This window comes from Crinia signifera, chromosome 3, assembly GCF_055691185.1.
Source record: "Crinia signifera chromosome 3, ASM5569118v1, whole genome shotgun sequence".
In the NCBI taxonomy this organism is placed as follows: Eukaryota; Metazoa; Chordata; class Amphibia; order Anura; family Myobatrachidae; genus Crinia; species Crinia signifera.
In genome coordinates, this window is record NC_139219.1 from 284,410,247 (window position 1) to 284,432,214 (window position 21,968).

The window sequence follows — 21,968 nt, forward strand, 5'->3', positions numbered from 1 at the left end:
GCACAGCGCGTCCTCGGGGACCCCTTTAGTTTTGACAGCTGAGTCCCCGGGGACTGTTTTGGGGTAAAATACGCGCTATAGCGCGTTTTTGCGAACCCTGTTTATTATAGACCTGACCACTAAATATAGTTTTGTGCTTGTTCAACCATATACAGAACCTTCTTCAGCAAGTGGCTTCTAGAGACCTTCTTACCAACATCCAACAACTTCTGGTAGTGACTCCTCCAATCCTGAGCTCGGGGATGTTCATCATGGTGGTCCGAATGTTCTCCTTGATGTGTTCCAACTGCCCCACGCTGGCCGTGCAGCTCATGAAACAAAGTATGTTCATTGCTTACCAAGGAGCCATGTGCTTGATACCATGGCGACTCCTAGGCTGCTTATTACTAGACTGTCTAAGTTTTTAATATTGAATGTGTTCATGAATCTGTGGTGGTGGTGGAGTTGACAGAAGGTGATATTTACTTTTACAGGTACCCTATGGGGCTGCAGTGTTTAACCGTTTGAGTGGCAAGTAAATGTTTGAAAATAGATGTGAAAATTGCCAAGCAAACCTTTTTATTCCTCATATTGACCTGTAATATTTATGTAATCAATAGAAAATATAATCCTATATTACTTTTTATCATTTATGTAACAAATGTGAGCGACGCTGGCATTTTTAGTGGATATTTTGAACAACTGTCATAGATGTTGGCACTCAAAGGGTTAAGGAACTATAAGCCCCAGCTGTCATTTATGGCCTCTAAACTATAATTCTGATGCAAACTGTTCATTTTTAGACATAGCGGAAACTCTACACTTTCTCTTGTGCGGAGCATCAAATGGTAGTTGCCTGGAGCAAATTGACCTGGTCCCACGGAGTCCCCAGGAGCTGTATGAACTGACCTCTCTTATATGGTATGTTTGCACTGAGCACTGTTCTGCATGCTTATCGTCTGTAAATGCAATTCTTCATACAATATGCTAACTGTGAGCTATGAAAGTGAATTGCTGCATAGTTTGGTATTTCTTCATAGATTTCAGATTATTATTTTTTTTTTTTTTTTTTTTTTATGCGAAATTAATGATTCCCCCCTGTTCCAGTGAGCTGATGCCATGTCTACCGAAGGAAGGGATATTTGCAGTTGACACAATGTTAAAGAAAGGAAATGCCCAAAACACAGACGGGGCGATTTGGCAGTGGAGGGATGACCGTGGCCTGTGGCACCCATACAGCCGAATCGACAGTCGCATCATTGAGGTAACTGTTTTGTCCTGTAGTCAGTGATGTCTGCTTTTGTTTCAGTATGTTTCTTGTGTAGTGTGAGTTTATCTGTAGTCCTGTACGTTTTTGTTACTGTGTATATACTTTGTCATGTACATTAGTTTTAAGGAATGTTTGACTTCCTCGCCAAAAAAACTTATTTCCATTTTGTTTTCCCTTTCTCCACCTTATTTTGTTAGTGTGTGTGACTGCATGGATGGAAGCTTGTATAATGCTGATTAACGTATATATGCTTTCAGACTGTGGTGACCTTTATTAAAATTGGAAAACATGCAAATAAGTGCTTTAGCCTGTATCAATATAATATAGGGGTTGATGTGCCTTGTTATAAAGCAGTGGAGAAATGGGGGCCATAACAACCAATCAGCATTGAGGTAACCTCAAGTACACTCTACAAAATGATAAACTAGTTGCAACCTCTCCACTGGTCCAATTATCCACTCTTTCCGCTGCTTAATTAATCAACCTCATAGTTACATAATGAACATAGGGGTTATTCAGACCTGATCACCCATTAGGAAGGCTCTGCCCAGTCTGACTGAAAACTTGCCCAGTGCAATCCTTTGAATGGCTTGCAAAAATTAGCTGGTTTGGCGATTTAGATGCAAATCCATTCACAAGCCGTCTGTGTTGTAGCCCAGGACTTACTCGGCAGCTGCAATAGACGCCATCGAATCAAGGCACAAGACTTACCCCTCAAACACCTGGGCACGTCTGCATTTTTCCTGCCACTCCCAGAAAATGGTTGGTTACGGCCTCAAACGCCAACTTTCTGTCAATCAACTTGAAATCAGGATTTTATAGCACGAAGGCCTCGCTCATGCATGCTGCAATCTGTGGGCATGTGCAGTCTATTGATCACTTGTGTTTTGAATTTGCAGCCATGCGATCAGGTTTGAATAACCCCCATGCTGCGACTTGGTTGTGTGCCCTAATTTTCATAATGGTCCCCAGTGAGTCTTGCAATTATAACTAGCTATTGAAATGTGTGTGAATGATCATAGCAGCGATCTTTGAGTATGTGTTTAGATGTCTAGCAGTTCTTATGATATTAGGCCATGTATTGTCCTTTATGGGTGCTGATTAACTTCTCTCCCCTTTCAGTACAGTCTAATCCTTGCTGTTACTGTACCGCAGTTGGGGATACTAGCTATAATCCCCCTCCTGATAGCTTATTTACCTAATCAACATATTCTGTTCTTTGTTTCTATTAACTCTTTCCATTAATAAGAAAACTAAAGTTTTTTTATGTTTCTCTTGTATTGTAAACTTTTGCTCACCCATACAGATTTAATAAAGTAATTGAGAGTTTGTAGTAATACAGAACAGAAGCTGAACAACTACCCAAAGCCGTTATTCCTAGATCCCGATTACAGATCACACTATTTAAAAGATAAACAAACCCACATAGTCGCTGTAAGTCATGAATATCGTAAATGTTTTAGTTGCATGTAGCATATTATACTGATATGGACTCATCAGTTCTTACCAGTTTTTGTTACCCTGGAAAAGGTGGTTTCTTAACTAGAACAGATATTTCCCATATTAACCCTGTGTTTTGGCCAGCAGCGGAGAACTCCATTTGGTCACCCAGAGAGAACAACACATGGCCTAACAATTGTGCATGATGAAGTTTTGTGTTTACTATTCAAGGATTATCTCTCTGTTTTATATCTGTGTTCTCAGGCAGCCCATCAGGTTGGTGAGGATGAGATAAGTTTGTCTACACTGGGGCGTGTTTATACTATTGATTTTAATTCTATGCAGCAAATCAACGAGGATACCGGAACTGCACGCGCCATTCAGAGAAAACCTAACCCTTTAGCCAATGCTAACACTAGTAAGTATCCCTCTGCCACGTCCAGGTCTTAAAATGGTTTTTATTTGTTGGTGGCTGAAGCATTGCACATCTACAGTGTTTTCACTTCAGATACTTGCCTTTATCTCTTTTATCTGGATTTCTTCCCTTTATTTTTACTATTTTACATCCATCTTTCTGGATTTTGTGATGGTTTTTTTATTTTTTCTTCTAATTTTATAACCTACTACAAACTTGGAAACAGCAAATTTCTACACTTTTTTGGTTAGATTCCTTAATTGAATGATTGGAGGGTTTATATTTTTGGGTTTATTTTGGAAAAGTTTTGTTTTTTTGCACTTTCCATTTGAGTTTTGTTTGTTTTCCCCCCACTACTTCCTTGACAATGTCTGCTCCCCCCCCATTTTCCTGCTGCAGTTGGTAGAAAAAGTAAACCTGTGTTAGTTTATGGTCACCGTGAAAATGTAGTTCATTTTATTTGAAGTCTTCCTTGGTTATGTATACAGAATATCTGTATTCTGCAGGTCATTTTCCATGCTTTTACCAATGCAACAAGATTCCAGATTTTTGCCTTTTTATGTTTCTAGGTGGACATTCTGAGCTAAAAAGAGAGGACGCCAGGGCGCAGCTGATGAAAGAGGACCCTGAGCTGGCCAAGTCCTTTATTAAGACCTTGTTTGGAGTGCTTTATGAAGTGTATAGCTCCTCCGCGGGGCCCGCTGTCAGACACAAGTGCCTTAGAGCAATCCTTAGAATCATTTATTTTGCCGATGCTGAGCTCCTAAAAGATGTGTTAAAGAACCATGCTGTCTCCAGGTAGGGCACAAACACTTTGGGACTTTTACAGAGGAAAGACCTGAACTACTGGAAGAGTGTTTAATCTATTGTGTTAGCCATTGCTCCGTCGTTTTGGTGTAGCATCGCTTCTCCTACTTGTAAATAAAGTGCCACATGAATATAGAACTATGTAACTGTTCTTGCAATTGTGTTGGCGTTTTAAAAGCGATTTGTCTTATTCCGGTGAATAGTCATCAATATTATCCCTTCTCATGTATTCATTCTTTACATTTTAGTATTCTTTGATTTCCATGATCAGTGTACATACTGTAGGAGTTTTATTATCCATACAATTGCTGTGCACAGGCTCGTACAGTACATGATGATGCACTTTATTACCACTGGTTTCCTTCCTTATTCATAGAATTTTACAATCTGTTTGCCTAATGATTTGTGCAATTCGCCCATTAGGAGCTATAGATATTGGTTGGGAGGAAGGACTTTGTGCCCACCTAGCAGGGGCTGTATGTCATCTTTTTAATATTACAGGTTTTTGAGGTGCCTAGTCTGAAGTAAAACTTACTTTGTGCTTTTACTACCTAGCATTTTATTTTACGACCTACTGTACATTAAAATATATTTTTATTGATATTGTGTTTTGTCCTTTTTAGTCACATAGCTTCTATGCTGTCAAGTCAGGACCTGAAAATAGTGGTAGGAGCTCTTCAGATGGCAGAGATATTAATGCAGAAATTACCGGACATATTCAGTGTATACTTCAGAAGAGAAGGTACCGTAGCCCAGCGTATAATAGCATGTACTTTGAAAATGGTCTTTGTTTGATTGTGAAGATGATGTTTGCAATCTGTTGCAACATGCTAAAGTTGCTCGATTTTTTTTTTTTGGGGGACAATTCAATCCAAAACGATGTTCATAGCACTGGGAAGGAGGTGGTGGAGCGATTTCAATTGTTTTCATTGCTAGACAGGAGATGCCAGTTCTCTTGCCTTAATGATCTGAAGGGGTGCAAGCACAAATCCTCTAACAGCTTGATCTCCTTCCCAGCGCGATTAACACAAAATTTAATAGTCACACTGTTAATAGTGCTTTATATGAGCTATAAGTACATATACATGCATGTATTGAATGTTGTATGTGACTGTTTTTTTTTTTTTCCAGGTGTGATGCACCAAGTAAAAAACTTGGCTGAATCTGAGACTCTCTTAACAAGCCCACCAAAGGTCTGCACCAACGGCTCTGGTTCTCTAGCTGGTGCCGCCACTATAAACACTGGAATTGGCACTGCGGCTGGGAATGCAACCGCTGACCTAGGATCGCCCAGTCTGCAGCATCGAGATGACTCCTTGGACCTTAGCCCACAAGGGTGAGAGAAATTAAATTGTAATAAATCGAAAGCTACCGAAAGCAAATGCTAAACAATAGAGGCACAATTATAAGTGATGGTGTAAATGATGAATATTCTAGCTTTATTCTACAACCCGTGCATTGGAGGTTATGGGGGCGCAGACACATTTTGTGTTAATTAATACCCTCCATATTTGACATCTTGCAAAGTCTATTTACATCTAGAAATATGCTACTAAAATGTTAAGCTAGTACATTGCGGGATGCTTTGGGTTTGCACGATGTTATGTCGTCACAAACTTGTCACCATTCGGCTTGAATAACTGTGTAGGCTTTAATTTTAGATATGTGACTGATAAGTAGTGATCGTTTCCTTCTTCCACGGGTGACACGGAAACTAAGGTATAGGTGGTGCTGGAGGAAGAAATAAAAAAAAATACTCAAAGCAGCGCTGTAAAATTTAAAAGATTGGGTATCCTTTACACCATGGGTCCTCAAACTGCGGCCCTCCAGATGTTGTGAAACTACAAATCGCAGCATGCCTTGCCACAGTTTTGCTATAAGGGAGTGTTAAAACTGTGGTAAGGCATACTGGGATTTGTAGTTTCACAACATCTGGAGGGCCGCAGTTTGAGGACCCATGCTACACCTAAATTAAAAACAATTCATATATATTTCATGATTGATAAAAAGACAATGAAATATGAAAGAAAAGACAGTTCCTATGCTTGCCCCTATAAAAACTCCGGTATTTGCGGGTAGGTAGTACTGTCAATATACCGGTATGTTTACCATCCTTTTTTGGTGTTGAGTGTCAGTCTCGTCACAAGATCTCTCACTTTTGCTGATGGCTTGGAAAGCCCAGTTTACGATGGGAAATGGTGTATATTACGGAAGCCAATTAGCTGCTCAGAATATTTTTTTGCTGTCTTGTTTGACCTCCGGTTTGTAGCAGCAGCTTTTTAACAAATCACTCTGACAAGCGCCCTCGAATCTGCCCCTTTTCCTACTTCGTTTTCTCTTTGCCTTTTTTTTGTGCAGCAGGAGGAGCCTGGGCACCAAAGTGATAACTTTTTTGAGAAAACATGGGCTCCTTCTCTCCTATACCTTGTTCCCTGCCTGGAACATTGTTACATTTTGCTACTCAAGCTGGGCGCATGTTTTTTAACTTCTACTGCAGCTAGTTATTTTATTCTAAGTTTATTGCAGATCTTTTGTGTAGTGTAACAAAAATAATGTAAAAGCTATAATTCATTACTTGTTCTATGCTGAAGGCGGCTCAGTGATGTCTTGAAGCGGAAAAGACTGCCAAAACGTGGGCCAAGAAGGCCGAAGTACTCTCCTCCTCGAGATGAAGATAAAGCTGACAATCAAGGTATCCATTACCGCCTTACCACACCCTTTATAAGCACTCACTGGTGCCACGATTTATAACCTTGCATGTATAAACCTGGGGGCTCCATTTAGGCAGTCCTATGTTAATTATATAGAAATGCCTCTGGTGTTATATTCAAAAAAGTTAAAAAACAAACAAAAAAAAACATTTTTTTAACCTGTTTATTCTTCCCCCCACCCCCCAATCTTTTTTTTTTTTTTATCCCCAGCTAAAAGCCCAACAGCCACACAGTCCCCCAAATCCTCATTTTTGGCCAGCTTAAACCCCAAAACATGGGGCAGATTGAGCACACAGTCTAATAGCAACAACATAGAGCCAGCACGAACAGCAGGTGTAAGCGGGTTGGCGAGAACAGCATCAAAGGATACCATCTCAAACAACAGGTATGATTGACTTATTATGTTCTGCTTTTGTACATCGTAGTTTTATGCTGTTCCGTATTGTAGCAAGCATGCATGATTTCTTGAACCTATATTTGTGTTTTGACCTTGGGCCTGATTCTAGTTGACTCGCTAAAGCAGTGTAAAGCCATCTAACGCTGCCGTGCGATCATACCCACTGCGTTGTGAATGGATGTTTAGCAGAGGAGCGGAAGGGGGCAAAAATCATTAGATGGTCACTGACAATCAAACTATTTTTTTCTTTGTTCGCAAATATAAGTCAGTCTTGACTTGCCTACGTTTGCAGCACATGGCTCCGAGAATGGGACCGCCCTGCGCCCGCCCTCGAAAGCCATCGGCCCGACTGCGTTTGCATGGGGAAGCCCAGCGTTTTTGTGGGTACGCCCAGAAACGCTGGGCGTCTCCATATGCCAGGTCCCTGCCCTCCCACACCCTTGTGTGACTGCAAGTCACCGGAGGCGTCCGCACAGCAGCCCTGCACTTGTGCGTATGATAATATACACCTGCGCAGAGCGCAAACATTGGTCCTTGGTATGAATACATTGGGGACTGAGTCAACCAGAATCGGGCCCTTTGTTCTGACAATTTAGCTCTGCTTTTGTGTTTAATTTTTATGTTTCTTCAACTTAACCAGGGAGAGAATTCGTGGATGGATTAAGGAGCAGGCACATAAGTTTGTAGAACGATATTTCAGCTCTGAAAACATGGACGGCAGCAATCCTGCGCTTAATGTACTACAGAGACTCTGCAATGCCACGGAGCAGCTCAACCTTCAGGTGCAGAATCCTAGATAAATACCAGCAGCTGTAATAGGGAAGCCTTTTGTAAATGAATGTCCTTGTTCCAGCTTGAAGTATTGCATTTTTGCAATCAGCAGATCAATACATGAATGTCTCATTTACGAAGTAAATACTTAAATATACACCCGGGACTTGGGACCAGTGTAAACTGTAGTTTTATAAATGGTATATTGTACCCTCTGTAACATTCTAGAAGAACTCTTCAAAGAATTCTACGAGCACCGAGAAGCTTGCGGTGGCCACTCTTATAATTTTTGATGGGGGAGATGTTATTTCTAACCATTTGTGCGTAGTGGTGTAATCAAAGTCTTCAATACTTGTACTGTTTTATAGAGAACACACACACATGCTTATGGTAATTAGTCAATGCCCCAGGGCACGTCACACAGTTGTGGGTATCCAGTAAGAATATAGGACTGAACTGGATTTATGTAGGGAAGTTATATAATCTCATTCATGCATTACAGCAATATTTGTATGGTCCCTGTGTAATGTACAGAATATATATTTTTCTGGACAAGGAATGATTTGAAAATGATACATTTTATGTTTAACAAACTATTTACTTTTAATTGTTACTTATTTTTCGAGCTGAGAAATTTTAAAACAAACTTTTTATTTCATTATTGGAGGCCTATCCAAGAGTGGTGTGTGATTTTGACATTGGAGAATGCATTATTTTCAATAGAAAATGTTACAACCTTTTACTGCTGAAGCAGAGCTGGACTCATCCTGATAGGACCTAGAGAGGCAGAGTGTGAATTGCAAATGTCCTCCACAGTGCTTGGCAACAGTCCATTTGCTTGGCAACAGTCAGGTCCCAGAGACAGAAGACAATGTCACAGCACTGACATCAGAGCTGTCAGTTTGCCTAGAACACTAGGGGTAAAAGGCAGGTTCCAGGAGTCCTGGACATCACACAGAAAATGGCATACTTTTTTGATTGGAAGATGAATGGTCCCTTTTTATTAAATGGTGGTTTCACCTAGTAACAGCAGATCGTACTATTAAATCCTATATACCGACATTTGCAAATCAACTTAACAAAATTTATTTTTTCGTCAAACTCCCAAGGTAGCCCTAATTTATTGCTTCAAGAATGTTTCCAAACGGAAAGTTCTCTGAAGTAGTGACAACCATTAGAGAAGGTTTATAGAATGTATAAGAGATTACCAGACTGCTGCTTTACAAAGATCTTCTACTTACGCCCATGGCACCTTCTTATCTTCCACAATGTAGTACGTGTGTAATAAAACTCTAACATTGTAGGGTCTGGTCCTCCTGTGAGTGCTGTCCCTTGGCTTTGCGGTTCCTCAGAAATGATAGTCCTGCCTGTATTAGCCTTTAAAGAGCTATTCGTTACTTATTGACGATGTTGGGCAAATATCCCTCTTGGTGGTTTGGAGCTGGCTATGGCTTGCGGTCCTGGGGGCCTAGATGTGTCTGGAGATCTCTTCTGACATGGCAGAACCACCCTGACCTAAGGCTCTGCTGAATCCTTTCCCTGACATTGCACAAGTAGGTCCTGATTGTCAAAAGGTTGTAAGAGAACCATGTCTCTTTAATCCCCATTAGTTATCTGGTACCTCTTCTGTGTCAGGTTCCAGCATTGCCTCCACTATATCAGACTATCAGTCCCTATGCTGCAGTTGTTAATCTTTTATTGGTCGCATCCATGGAAAAAGTTCTTGCTTTATTGACCTCTTCATGTAATAGTCTCTGCGGTTGTATCATCTTTCAAGTCTCGCACATGATCATTTTCTGGTGGGATTTTATTTATCCAAAGAGAAATTTCATTATGTGGATATGTCTAGTTGGGAAGATAATTATTCTAAGAAACAGGGGTTGGTTTTAATATTGGCGTTACCACACATCCTTTTCAGCTTCTGGCTGTGGTAGAATCAAGGGGTCACTCCTAAAGCATTCAACGTCTGTAACCCAATTTTCATCTAATTCTCATTTGATATTTTTAAGACCAAGCTTTGCAAATGTATGCGAGACCCTTTCAGGTGCATTGACTGCTTTCTTCACTGGCAAAAGTGTTTTGATGAAAGGCAATAATAATGCATCCATATCTCCATATCAAAGCAGGCTCTGTGGCTTAACTTGCATATTACCTGGGTCTAGTTGTACAGATGCACGGTTTATAATCCGTTTTCCAAAATCGACTCTGCTCCTGCCTCTGATTCTGAAGTCTCTTGTTCAACACCACCTGCACTGGAGTGTTTCTCTGAGAGGAAAATGGCTACTTGCTCATGGCAAATGATGGCTCTGGTCCATGTCCAGGTTACATGTTCTCCCAATGCATACAAATACTTGGAAGGATGCTGTCCTGTTTTTGAATAAGTCCATTGTGCTTGTTTACATTAAGCTTTCAGAGACCGGTTTGCCCCCAGTTTAGAAGCACCAATGTTTGAACGGTCAGCAACGAGATGATTGTTACAGCGATCATCAGCCTTCAGGATTGGGGAGTCTGAATCGGTACATTTCCACTTGCAGAGGTTTTGTGGTCCATCTCCGAAAAGTACCTGCAACTTCAAGCAAGGCCTATGGGTTCAATGGTTATTTCAGGGAAACCCCACTGTAATGGCCTACATTAATCACCCTGTCATTACTCAATCCATTTGTTATATAAATTCAAATAAAAAACTGTTAACCTTTCCTATATAAGGTAAACATTACAGGTCATTACGATGAAGAAAAATGCTTGGTAATTTTCATACCTGTTTTGAGAAATTCACTTGGCACACAAAGGTTTATTTTAAGAGAAATTGTGCCCCTGTTGTGGAGCAATGGTTATTTAATTACCCCATGTGGCTTTGAGAACGGTGAGGAATTGTGCCCCTGTTGTGGTAATGAAACCGGTATTTGTTGGTTCCCCGATGTGGCTTTGGCATGATTAGAGAGCTAGAAATCTGAGGTCAGATACAGGTGCGTGGTGTGGCAGGAGCATCCTGGTGGATGCAAAGCCAAAATGGAAGCACTGCCATCATGTTGGCTTCTCCACTCTTGACCGTGAAAGGATTAATGTGTTGTTGTATTCTAAATTTAGAATACATCTATTTGAATTACCGTGTCTGGATTTAATAGACTTCAGGCATAGTGAACGGACAGGCTGCATTTTTATAAATAATTGGATGTATCACAAGATTTTTACAAAGGGTTTATGTTGAGAAAAAAAATTTCGTTTAGGGTTTTTATTTTTTTTTCATCCTGTATGTTCTGCATTTCAGGTGGATGGTGGAGCTGAGTGCCTTGTAGAAATCCGAAGCATCGTCTCTGAGTCAGATGTCTCGTCATTTGAAATCCAGCACAGTGGCTTTGTGAAACAGCTGCTTTTGTATCTGACTTCCAGAAGTGAGAAGGACATCGTAAGCAGAGATATCCGACTGAAAAGATTCTTACAGGTCTTCTTTGGCTCCCCGGTATGTAACCTAGAATAATGTAGTCCATCCATCACTCCGTTCTGCTTTACAGTACTGAGTGAGTTTGTTCCCTGTGTTTTTTTGTGGAGTATCTACATTTTAGCATTTAGCAACGAACTTGGAGCTCCTGTTTCTGTAATGCAGGGGTGTCCAAACTTTTTGCGACAAGGGCCAGATCTGGTGAGGTGAAAATGTGTGGGGGCCGACCATTCAGCCTGACATCCTTTGAATCCTTAATCACAGGACTTTATGTCTCCCAGCGTGCCCCCATTCACTGTATGTCCCCCAGCCTGCCCCTTCACTGTATATTCCCCTGCCTGCCCCCCTCCTCTGTATGTCCCCCAGCCTGCCCCTCCACTGTATGCCTCACATTCACTGTATGCCTCACATTCACTGTATGTTCTCCACTTTGCACCCATTCACCCCTCCCCTAAATATAACATTTTAAAATGCATTACATTTGCAGTACTTTATGCCTAAGCACCAAAAGTTCATATGAATATGATGCTGCAACAAAAGGGATTAACGCTGTCTGTGCCTTGACCATAGCATCTGAAATAGTTTTATGAGATTCTCCACTTTGATTTTTGACCCTTTCCATAGTCAAATGTTTGCAGCAGTACTATAAACAAACAGCAGACAAACACTGATAAGCAGCACATTGGCTAGCATTGCACATGGTGATAACAAGTGCATGTTCTCAACAGAAAATCCTCAAGGTTGAAAAACAGCGGGTCCTTTTATAGCATAGGAGTAAAGTCGGTGTGCCCTTTTTGCTTCACTGATGACATTTCACCTACTCATTTCATCAGGGCATCACAGACGGTGTAATGGTTAGCGTAACTGCCTCGCAGCACTGAGGTCATCCCACCATGACCCTTACTGTCCGTAGTTTGTATATTCTCCCCATGTTTGCGTGGGTTTCCTCTGAGTACTCCAGTTTTCGCCAACAATCCAAAAATATACAGGTAGTTTAATTGGCTCCCAACAAAAATTAACCCTAGAATGAATGTGTGTGCGGGTACATGTTGTAGGGAATATAGAGTGTAAGCTCCACTGGGGCAGGGACTGAGGTGAATGTTCAAATATTCTCTTGGCAAAAGTGCTGCGGAATATGTGTGCGCTAAGTTAATAATTGGTAATGTATACAATTCATAGTTATAGTGCACAGATTTGTAGCGGGTATAAAAAGCCACGTGTAACAGAAATTCTTTAACTGCTGTGTAACATAGAAACATAGAATTTGACGGCAGATAAGAACCACTTGGCCCATCTAGTCTGCCCCTTTTTTAAACATGTTACCTCAAACCATATTTGATTCTTATTTTTTTGTAAGGATATCAATATGCCTATCCCAAGCATGTTTAAATTGTACTACTGTATTTGCCTCTACCACCTCTGATGGGAGGCTATTCCACTTATCTACTACTCTTTCTGTGAAGTAATTCTTCCTCACATTTCCCCTGAATCTTCCTCCCTCTAGTTTCAGTGCATGTCCTCGTGTTCTGTTGCTCCTCTTCCTGTGAAGAATGTCTCCCACCTGTACCTTGTTAAAACCCTTGATATATTTGAAAGTTTCTATCATGTCCCCCCTTTCCCTTCTCTGCTCTAAAGTATACATGTTAAGATCTTTTAGTCTTTCCTGGTACGTTTTGTGATGTAGGCCATGCACCATTTTAGTTGCTCTTCTTTGTACAGTCTCTAATGTATTTATATCCTTCTGGAGATATGGCCTCCAGAACTGAACACAATACTCTAGGTGAGGTCGTACCAATGACCTATACAGTGGCATTATTACTTCTTTCTTTCTACTGCTGATACCTCTCCCTATGCAACCAAGCATCTGACTTGCCTTCTTCATTGCTTTGTTACATTGCCTACCTGCCTTTAAGTCCCCTGAAATAGTGACACCTAGATCCCTCTCTTCCTCAGTAGTTTCCATTATAGTGCCATTTATACTATATTTAGTCTTTGGATTTTTGCAACCCAAGTGCATGATTTTGCATTTTTTGGCATTAAACTGTAGTTGCCATGCTCTTGACCATTCCTCTAATCTACCTAGATCATCAATCATTTGTTTTACCCCTCCTGGTGTGTCTACCCTGTTGCATACCTTTGTGTCATCTGCAAAAAGGCACATTTTACCCTCAATTCCATTTGCAATATCACCAATAAAGATATTAACAAGCACTGGTCCAAGTACAGATCCCTGGGGTACTCCACTTGTAACCTTTCCCTCCTTTGACTGTAGCACTAGAACGCAAACAAATTATAATATTTCTCTATTCTCTTCTATTGTGACCACAGGGCCAGTCCTAACCCTCTCCATACGTAACCATTTTAAATTCTTGTCACTGAGAAACATTGAAACAAGGCTGATTAAAGAAACACTTTGCTATGTATTGGGAAACATTGCTGTTTTCTTGGATGATCCAATATTTTTTTTTATTTTCGTATACCTTTTGGTGCTTTTACTACTGACATAATATATACACAAACACCATAACAAACATTTAAGTGTTGTATCTTGCGCCCAGTTTTTGACAGGGCTCTTGGATACATTTGTAACAATGGATCTGTATCTCAATATGTCATGTGGTATGGCCTGTGTCTTAGTAGTGCACAAAGCTAGAACTAACACGTCTCCTATAATGTGTTCTCCCCAGCTCCCAGGAGATGAGCTGCTTGGAAAGGTAGATCCAACGGGAAACTGTCATTTGCTGGCTCTGGTCCACAAAATGAACAACTGTCTCAGTCAGATGGAGCAATTCCCAGTCAAAGTACATGATTTTCCAAGTGGAAATGGGACAGGGAGCAGGTATGTGTGATCTTGGGTCATTAAAAAAAACGGACATTACTGTGTGCACGTGTGTAAATATAGATAATTTTTTTTTTTTCTCCCCAGAGGATCACAGGCTCTGAAGTTTTTCAATACTCATCAGCTTAAGTGCCAGCTACAGAGACATCCTGACTGCACCAATGTAAAGCAATGGAAAGGCGGTCCTGTTAAAATAGATCCTCTGGCTCTTGTACAAGCCATCGAGCGGTATCTAGTGGTCAGAGGTCAGTCTCCTTTTTCAGTCTCTCTTAATTTCATTTATAGCATTAAAAAAATAATTAGAAAAATGAATCTACTTTGATTATCTTAAAACATGTTGGCAGTGATTCTGTATTGGCAGCTTGTGTGTAAGGTGGCCATACACACGCAGATTTATCTTCAGATCTGGCTGGTTGGAACAAAAACATGGTTATGGATGAGAGCAAATGACGACCATTTGCTTGGAAATGCTGGAAAACTGACAAACTGTCACTCATCCATAACCATGTTTTTGTTCCAACCAACCAGATCTGCAGATAAATCTTACTAGTGTATGGGCACCTTTACTTGTACAGTTATATCCTAGTCTGCAGTAACCCAGTGTTTAGGACAAGGCTTTAGCATTTACTTGGTATATCATCATGGCTGGGAAATTACTGGTTGCCATGGGAAATTACTGGTTGCCATGGTGAAAACAGTCTGGAGGACATGGTGTAATCCTAAGCACAGGTGCTGATGCCCTGCTGGGGTTAGATGTTTGAGAGAAGGCAGAATTACATGGAGAAATTGTGCATGGTGGTAGCTAAATATAGCTTGTGGAATCAACGATTTGCACCACAATAAGTGGGCGGGGTGGAGGGTGATATTGCACATGCCTTTGGGTGTGGCCACAAAACAAGGGGAGTGGTCTTACAGGGAATACGATTCACACTCTTTTTCATTGCGTGTGGAGCCTGGGGTACAGTTCTAGTGGGTGACATGGTGAGTGTGCTCGGTGGGTCTGGTAGGGGAGAGGGTGAGTGTGCAGGGACAAGTCTGGTAGGAGACCGGATTCGGAACAGGGTGAATGTTTAGGGACAGGTTTGTGGGGTGTCAGTGATAGTGGCGACAGGGCAAATGTGTGGACCCTGTTATTGTACAGAGACAGGTTTGGTAGGGGACAGGGTGAGCATGCAAGGACAGGTTTGGTGGGTGACAATGAGTGTGTGGTTGGACAGGTCTGGTGGGAGACAGAATTAAGAACAGGGTGACTGTGCGGGGACAAGATTGGTAGGGGACAGGGTTAGGGACAGAGTGAGTGTGCGGGGACAGGTCTGCTAGGGGACCGGGTTATGGACGGTGTGTGTGGGTACAGGTCTGTTAGGGACAGGGTGAGTATGCAGGAACAGGTGTGGTAGAAGATACGGTTAGGGACATGGTGAGTGTGCAGGGACAGGGTGAATGCGGGTACAGGTGTGCTAGAGGACCTTTTTTCCTCTGCAGCACGTGCAGCTACAACAGCGGGTCAGCGGCGATCCGCCCATTCCGGCTATACTGTATGTGAGGCGAGCGGCCAAGCTACGATGCCGGAACCATATCCCCAGCACTATGCGGCATATGCAGTGACCTGCTCTCTGCTCCCTTATTATGCCAGGGTACTGACGTCAGGATCCCGACTGCCCGGACTCAGACAGCATGGTGAGCGCAACAAAGCCGCTTGCAGGCTCGCTACCTATTCTATTTTCCCTCTATGGCCTATTCTATTTTCCCTCTATGGGGGTCGTGGACCCCCACAAGGGAAAATAGCGGGTGGCCGTCGGGCACCTGTCTGTCGGCGTTTTGACAGTCGGGATCCCGACGTCTGGCAAATGACTGTCGGGACCGCACCCAGTAAATGAGGGGGGGGGGGGGGGGGCAGTCAGGGTCCTGGTCCGGACACAGTTTATAAAACATAATGCAGCGCATGTGACCCCCCCCCTTCCCAAATCCACCACAATGTATGCCCCATAAGAGCCCTATATTCACTTTTTTTTTTTTACCATGTGGTCATTATGGTGCAGAAGTGTGTCATAATTACAATTTGGAGGTTGGTTAATAAAAAAAAAAAAAGCTGTGCTCGTGGACATTAGACATTTGCCCTGTGCAAATGTCCAAATCACTTATTAAAGTGTTGAGCTAAAATAGTGACTGAAGATTCTTAGAGTGCGATGGCAAGCCACTTCTACCTTTAGCAAATACATGATGGGTTTTTGTTTTTCTACTTTCCCTATTTTTCTATTTTCCCTTTTTCTAAGGGTGACATTGGGGTTGTAGGCGGCTCAGAGGACCATGGCACAAATTAGCGAAGCTTTCAGGTTTCCCAGGAAGCACGGCTCCTTTCCCATATAACCCCGCCTCCATGCCTAGCTCATCAGTTTTTTGTTTTTTTTTGTTGGTGCCAGCAGGAAGCTGGAGCACCTTTATTTTCAGCAGGGATTGCGTCAGTCATTGGTACGTAGACCTACAACAGCTGTCAATACGGCAGCCGTTCAGGTTGCCACTACGGCCGGACCTGCTCAGTCAGGGTCCGCTCGACGTCATTGGTACGTAGACCTACAACAGCTGTCAATACAGCAGCCGTTCAGGTTGCCACTACGACCGGACCTGCTCAGTCAGGGTCCCCTCGACGTCATTGGTACGTAGACCTACAACAGCTGTCAATACAGCAGCCATTCAGGTTGCCACTACGACCGGACCTGCTCAGTCAGGGTCCTTGTCTACATCTAGACCTTCAGCGCCGGTCTTTGACGGCGTGGCGCTTGAAACTGCCATACTAAAAGAGAAAGGGTTTTCTGCGAAGGTCATCCAAGCAATGATCAAAGCACGTAAACCTGCATTGGCAAGGATTTACTACAGGGTCTGGCACACTTATTTCTCCTGGTGTGCATCCCGCAAATATGACACAAAAGTGTTCAAAACTGCTAGAGTCCTTGCGTTCCTACAGAGAGGTTTAGATATAGGTTTAACGATTAGCCTCGCTTAAGGTGCATAGCTCTGCTCTGTCCGACTGGTTTCAAAGAAAGATTGCTTCTCTTCCAGATATACGTACTTTCATCCAGTGTGTCATACGTACACAACCACCATATGTTCCTCCAACGACACCATGTGACTTGTCCCTGGTGTTACAGGCTCTGGCCAAACCGCCCTTCGAACCGCTTTGCTTTGTAGAATCTAAGTGGCTCACAGCTAAGACTGTGTTCTTTTTGGCAATTGCATCTGCCAGACTCTTATCTGATTTATCTGCTTTTTCATGTAGACCTCCATTTCTGATTTTTCCATCCGGATAGGGCGGTGCTAAGAACCAAAGCTTACCACCTGCCCAAAGTAGTCTCCACGTTTTTACATTAATCAGGAGATAGTGGTCCCCGCATTCAATTTGGATGTTCTCTCTCCGGCTGAACGGTCCTTGGATGTAGTTAGGGCTCTAAATATATATCTGGACCGCACTGCTTCCATCAGGAAATCAGACACTTTGTACTATATGGTTTTCGCAAAAAGGGCTGGCCAGCGAACAAACAAACTGTTGCTCGCTGGATTCGCATGGTCATTCAGCAAGCTTACCAGCAAGTTAATCTCCCTCTTCCATTGTCAATAAATGCACATTCTACCAGATCGGTAGGTCCATCACCGCAGGGCGTCCGCTGAACAACTGTGCAAGGCTGCAACATGGTCATCTGTTCATACCTTTACAAAGTTCTATGCATTTGACACATTTGCCTCCCAGGATGCTTCCTTTGGTCATTGGGTCCTTCTGACACCTCAGGCGGGTACCCTCCCTCGATTACTGCTTTTGGACATCCCCAATGTCCCCCTGTGGGAGCATGGAACCCTAAGAAGAATACTAAAGTTATGGTAGACCTACCTTTTAGGTTAACTCTTTCTTTGAGGTTCATGGTACCCACAGTGCACCCAATCTTAATTAAGCCGGAGGTATTCCTTCACTCTATATATGTGTGAGTAAGTGCACTGGCATTCTCTTGTCTATCTTCTTCCTTCTCCGCTTCCTGCTAATGGCTGGCTAACAAACTGATGAGCTAGGCATGGAAGCGGGGTTATATGGGAGAGGAGCCGTGCATGCTGGGAAACCTGAAAGCTTCGCTGATTGGTGCCACGGTCCTCTGAACCACCTACAATCCCAATGTCACCCTATGGGTACCATGAACCTCGAAGAAAGAGAGTTAACCTAAGGTAGGTCTACCATAACTCTCGTTATCGCTAGTTGCTTAGCTACAGCCCATGAATCCTTGACTTGTGATATTAGCTGCAGGAGTTTATTAAGATTCACCAGTCTCACCGTCCTCTTCTGTAGTCTAGTGTTTGGAGATGTTCTCATTGTCCCTGTAGAGCAGTACATCGGATTGTAAACTGATTCTTGTATATTTTTAGGGTATGGCAGAGTACGAGAAGATGACGAGGACAGTGATGATGATGGCTCTGATGAAGAGATTGATGAATCCTTGGTAAGATACTATTGATAGGCTCCTATTGGTTTGAAATGATATGCTCTCAATGTGGTCTTCTGTACAAAGAGCTATTTTATTTTTTGCAATTTGTCATATTGGTTGCAGCTGTTCTATGTTTCAGTTAAAGTATAAACAAATATATGAAAAGTAGAGTCTAATGCAGCGATAGGGAACATGGTACACATCAAGGGCAGCATGGAATGCCCAGTCTCTGCTTCTTAATGAGGAGTCTTTTTACTTATTTTCCCTGCAGGCTGCTCAGTTCTTGAATTCGGGGAATGTAAGACACAGGCTACAGTTTTATATTGGGGATCACCTTCTCCCTTACAACATGACTGTGTACCAGGCTGTTAGACAGTATAGTATACAGACTGAGGAGGAGAGAGAGTCCACAGATGATGAAAGTAATCCACTAGGAAGAGCTGGCATCTGGACCAAGACGCACACTATCTGGTTTGTGGCAATCCAATAAAGCTGTATTTTATTTTTTTGTTGAATTTGCATTCCATTAGGAAGTTCAAGATCTAATACGATAATGCTGTGTTTTTTTATGTAGGTACAAACCAGTTAGGGAAGAGGAAGAGAGCACAAAAGACACAGTAGGGGGCAAGCGGGGTCGTGCCCAAACTGCACCAACCAAAACATCTCCTAGGAATTCAAAGAAACATGATGAATTGTGGCATGGTAACGATTTGACCTACCTTTTAATAGGGTGTAATTCTACTTGTTGGGGGGGCGGGTGGGGGGTTTAAATTAAACCGTATTTTGACAATCCCATATGACGTCTGTGGATGAAATGTTTAATCAATTTTTCCCAATTTCATTTGGTGCCAATCATCTTGCACATTGCACCACTTTTTACTGTACATAGAAAGCGTGAGGTGACTTCATTTGTTTGATCGTCCCAGCCAGCAGGTGGCACCCAACGGTTCTAAGCAGTTGTTATGATGTGTTTATTTAATTGCCCTAAGCTCAACTGAAATGTTAATTAGCGAGTCATAACCTCAAACATATTAAGAAGAATATTTACACTTCATTCCTCCTCCCCTCACTGACCTATGTAACATAAAGGTAAGGTCTTTATATCCAACCAGCATCTTCCTGTAATAATGTAAAGTTGACTGTTTAGCAAATATCACAGAAACTAGGAGGGGTTATAAGAAGCTATAAGTGTCTGACAAAGTCTAACTGCACAGGAAAAAAAAATCAAAGCTATATATGATGCATGCTTGTGCTGTAAACCAATCAAAACAGCTGTTTATTTCAATCTGTAGTTTTCATCTTTTGATTTTCTTTCCATTTATAGATGGAGTCTGCCCCAAAACTTCAAATCCTTTAGAAAATTACCTCATATCTTCCCCACCTGAAAATATCACTTTTGATGACCCATCCCTGGACGTGGTGATTCTTCTGAGGGTTCTCCATGCCATTAGCAGATACTGGTTTTATTTGTATGATGTAAGTACCCTAATGGCCGCTTTGTTACCAATCTAAGCCTATATATGTGCCGGTTTTTGAGTAAAAGCTGCATTTGTTTTTATTTATTTATTTTTGAACATGTGTGATGTTACTGTTGCCTACATACGTATAATTATAGACCAGATGATTCACATATCGGTTAGAGTGGCTGAGAGCCTGCAGCAGTATGGGTAGCGTGGCCCCATCAGATGCAGCTTCACAACACTTTCCAGCTATTTAAATGTGGAGAATGGAAAGGCATTTGGGATCCCACAGTGCTGCTCTAGTAAAATCGGATTCTGCGTGCCGGAACCACGGACAGAAAGAGAGGGAATGCTTTAAAAAAGAAAAAGCAAAGTTATCCTTTCTTGATTCTGTCCTTTTTAATGTAAAACTGTGAACTTGGTCCTCAGAAACCGGTCCTTATGTGGTTGGTTGTATTAGTTTTGCGTAGACAATACATCATCACAGCTGGTTCCAATGCATAGACATCATCTGTTGTATCCAAGGGACCAGAAATAAAACCAATCTGTTTGGAAGATGGGCGTCACTGTAAGTGGGTTGCCCCTTTTAATAATAATGGGCACACTAAATAGGCCACTTGGTGCGACTCGGTGTTGTGTTCACTTGTTCTCTGTGCTGCTTTAAGTTCCTAACACGTTCCTTTCTTTATGCCCCTCAGAATGCAGTCTGCAAAGAGATAATCCCCACAGCTGAGTTTATCAATAGCAAATTGACCGCAAAGGCGAACAGGCAGCTGCAAGATCCACTGGTCATTATGACGGGCAACATTCCCACCTGGTTAACGGAGCTTGGGAAAAGCTGGTAAGAAGTGATGGAAACAGCAAGCTATGCTTGCAGATGTAATGTTTATGCTTAAAGTTGTGAAGGGAAAATAATTGCTTATGAATGACACCTTTTTATTGTGTCCTTTTCCTGTCTGGTAGCCAGTTACTGTGACCGCTGTTGCAGAGCTGTAATGTCACTGGGTTTCCTCATTACACCTGTGACAAATAAACTAGTGATGAAGCAAATCCTATATTTAGGGGTTTGACTACACGTTGCCAAATACCCAACTGAATCCTACAACCGTTCTTTTCATATTTAAAATATAGTGCAACCTTAACCTGAGAGATATATAGCCAGAAGCTATAAATGCTCTCCCTACTCCCAGAATATACAGGGAAATGAGATTTCTGGTTTGTTTCTCCAAAGCTTGTGTAGAACACTTTGTATTTGGGGAATCTCTTGTTTGTGAATCATTTTATGGATCAATGACTTTGAAGGCAGCTCTGAAAGGACTGAGCCAAGTTACCAGCCAAATGGTATACGGTCACTAGGTTGACACGCATTAGGTGTCGATCCCTGAAGATTGAAAGGCCTTAGGTCGACACACCCAGAAGGTTGACATGGCTTTAGGTCTACACCACTGGTGTCAAACTCATGGCCCTCCGGCTGTTGTGGAACTATACGTCCCAGCATGCCCTGCCACAGTTTTAGCAATCTTTTATATCAAATCTGTGGCAGGGCATCCTGGGACGTGTAGTTGCACAACAGCTGAAAGGCCATGAGTTTGACATCACTGGTCTACATAATCCTTCTATCGACATTGGGAAGGTCGACGTGGTTGTGTTTTTTTGTTTTGTTTTTTTCACCGACAAACTGTATTTCATGCCCTACCATCCACTAGTGTGCCATGCAAGGGGACGAGGTGCACAGATACGGGGTCGATATTTGGAACAAAAAAAGTCAAAAACCCTTGTTGGCCTTTTGACTGCCGATCTTCCCAATGTCAGCCTAATGACCCTGCAACCTAAAGCCATCTCGGCCTTCAGTGGTCAACCATTTTAATGCATATCGACCTTCCTGTGGTCGAGCTAATGATCCCCACCCATATGCTACACAACGTCAGGCCCTTTATAATGGGAAGATCAGCGTTTCCTGTGGGAGGGTTTACGCCT

General features: G+C 42.3%; 1 protein-coding gene across 8 annotated transcripts in view; it reads left to right on the forward strand.

Annotated features, from left to right (window-relative positions):
• TRIP12 (thyroid hormone receptor interactor 12) overlaps positions 1 to 21,968 on the forward strand; it is a 94,808-nt gene that overhangs the window by 64,330 nt on the left and 8,510 nt on the right. For 5 of the 8 annotated variants that reach the window (XM_083178327.1, XM_083178329.1, XM_083178332.1 and 2 more), the window contains 18 exons: positions 156 to 321; positions 783 to 900; positions 1,087 to 1,243; positions 2,954 to 3,107; positions 3,674 to 3,902; positions 4,535 to 4,653; positions 5,043 to 5,247; positions 6,503 to 6,603; positions 6,833 to 7,007; positions 7,660 to 7,801; positions 11,059 to 11,250; positions 13,917 to 14,068; positions 14,156 to 14,313; positions 18,473 to 18,546; positions 18,803 to 19,002; positions 19,106 to 19,233; positions 19,856 to 20,007; positions 20,690 to 20,832. In XM_083178327.1, coding sequence (XP_083034453.1) covers positions 156 to 321; positions 783 to 900; positions 1,087 to 1,243; positions 2,954 to 3,107; positions 3,674 to 3,902; positions 4,535 to 4,653; positions 5,043 to 5,247; positions 6,503 to 6,603; positions 6,833 to 7,007; positions 7,660 to 7,801; positions 11,059 to 11,250; positions 13,917 to 14,068; positions 14,156 to 14,313; positions 18,473 to 18,546; positions 18,803 to 19,002; positions 19,106 to 19,233; positions 19,856 to 20,007; positions 20,690 to 20,832 — 2,765 coding nt within the window. The remainder of the gene's footprint in view (positions 1 to 155; positions 322 to 782; positions 901 to 1,086; positions 1,244 to 2,953; positions 3,108 to 3,673; positions 3,903 to 4,534; positions 4,654 to 5,042; positions 5,248 to 6,502; positions 6,604 to 6,832; positions 7,008 to 7,659; positions 7,802 to 11,058; positions 11,251 to 13,916; positions 14,069 to 14,155; positions 14,314 to 18,472; positions 18,547 to 18,802; positions 19,003 to 19,105; positions 19,234 to 19,855; positions 20,008 to 20,689; positions 20,833 to 21,968) is intronic. The other 3 variants (XM_083178330.1, XM_083178331.1, XM_083178336.1) reach the window with 1 other exon arrangement.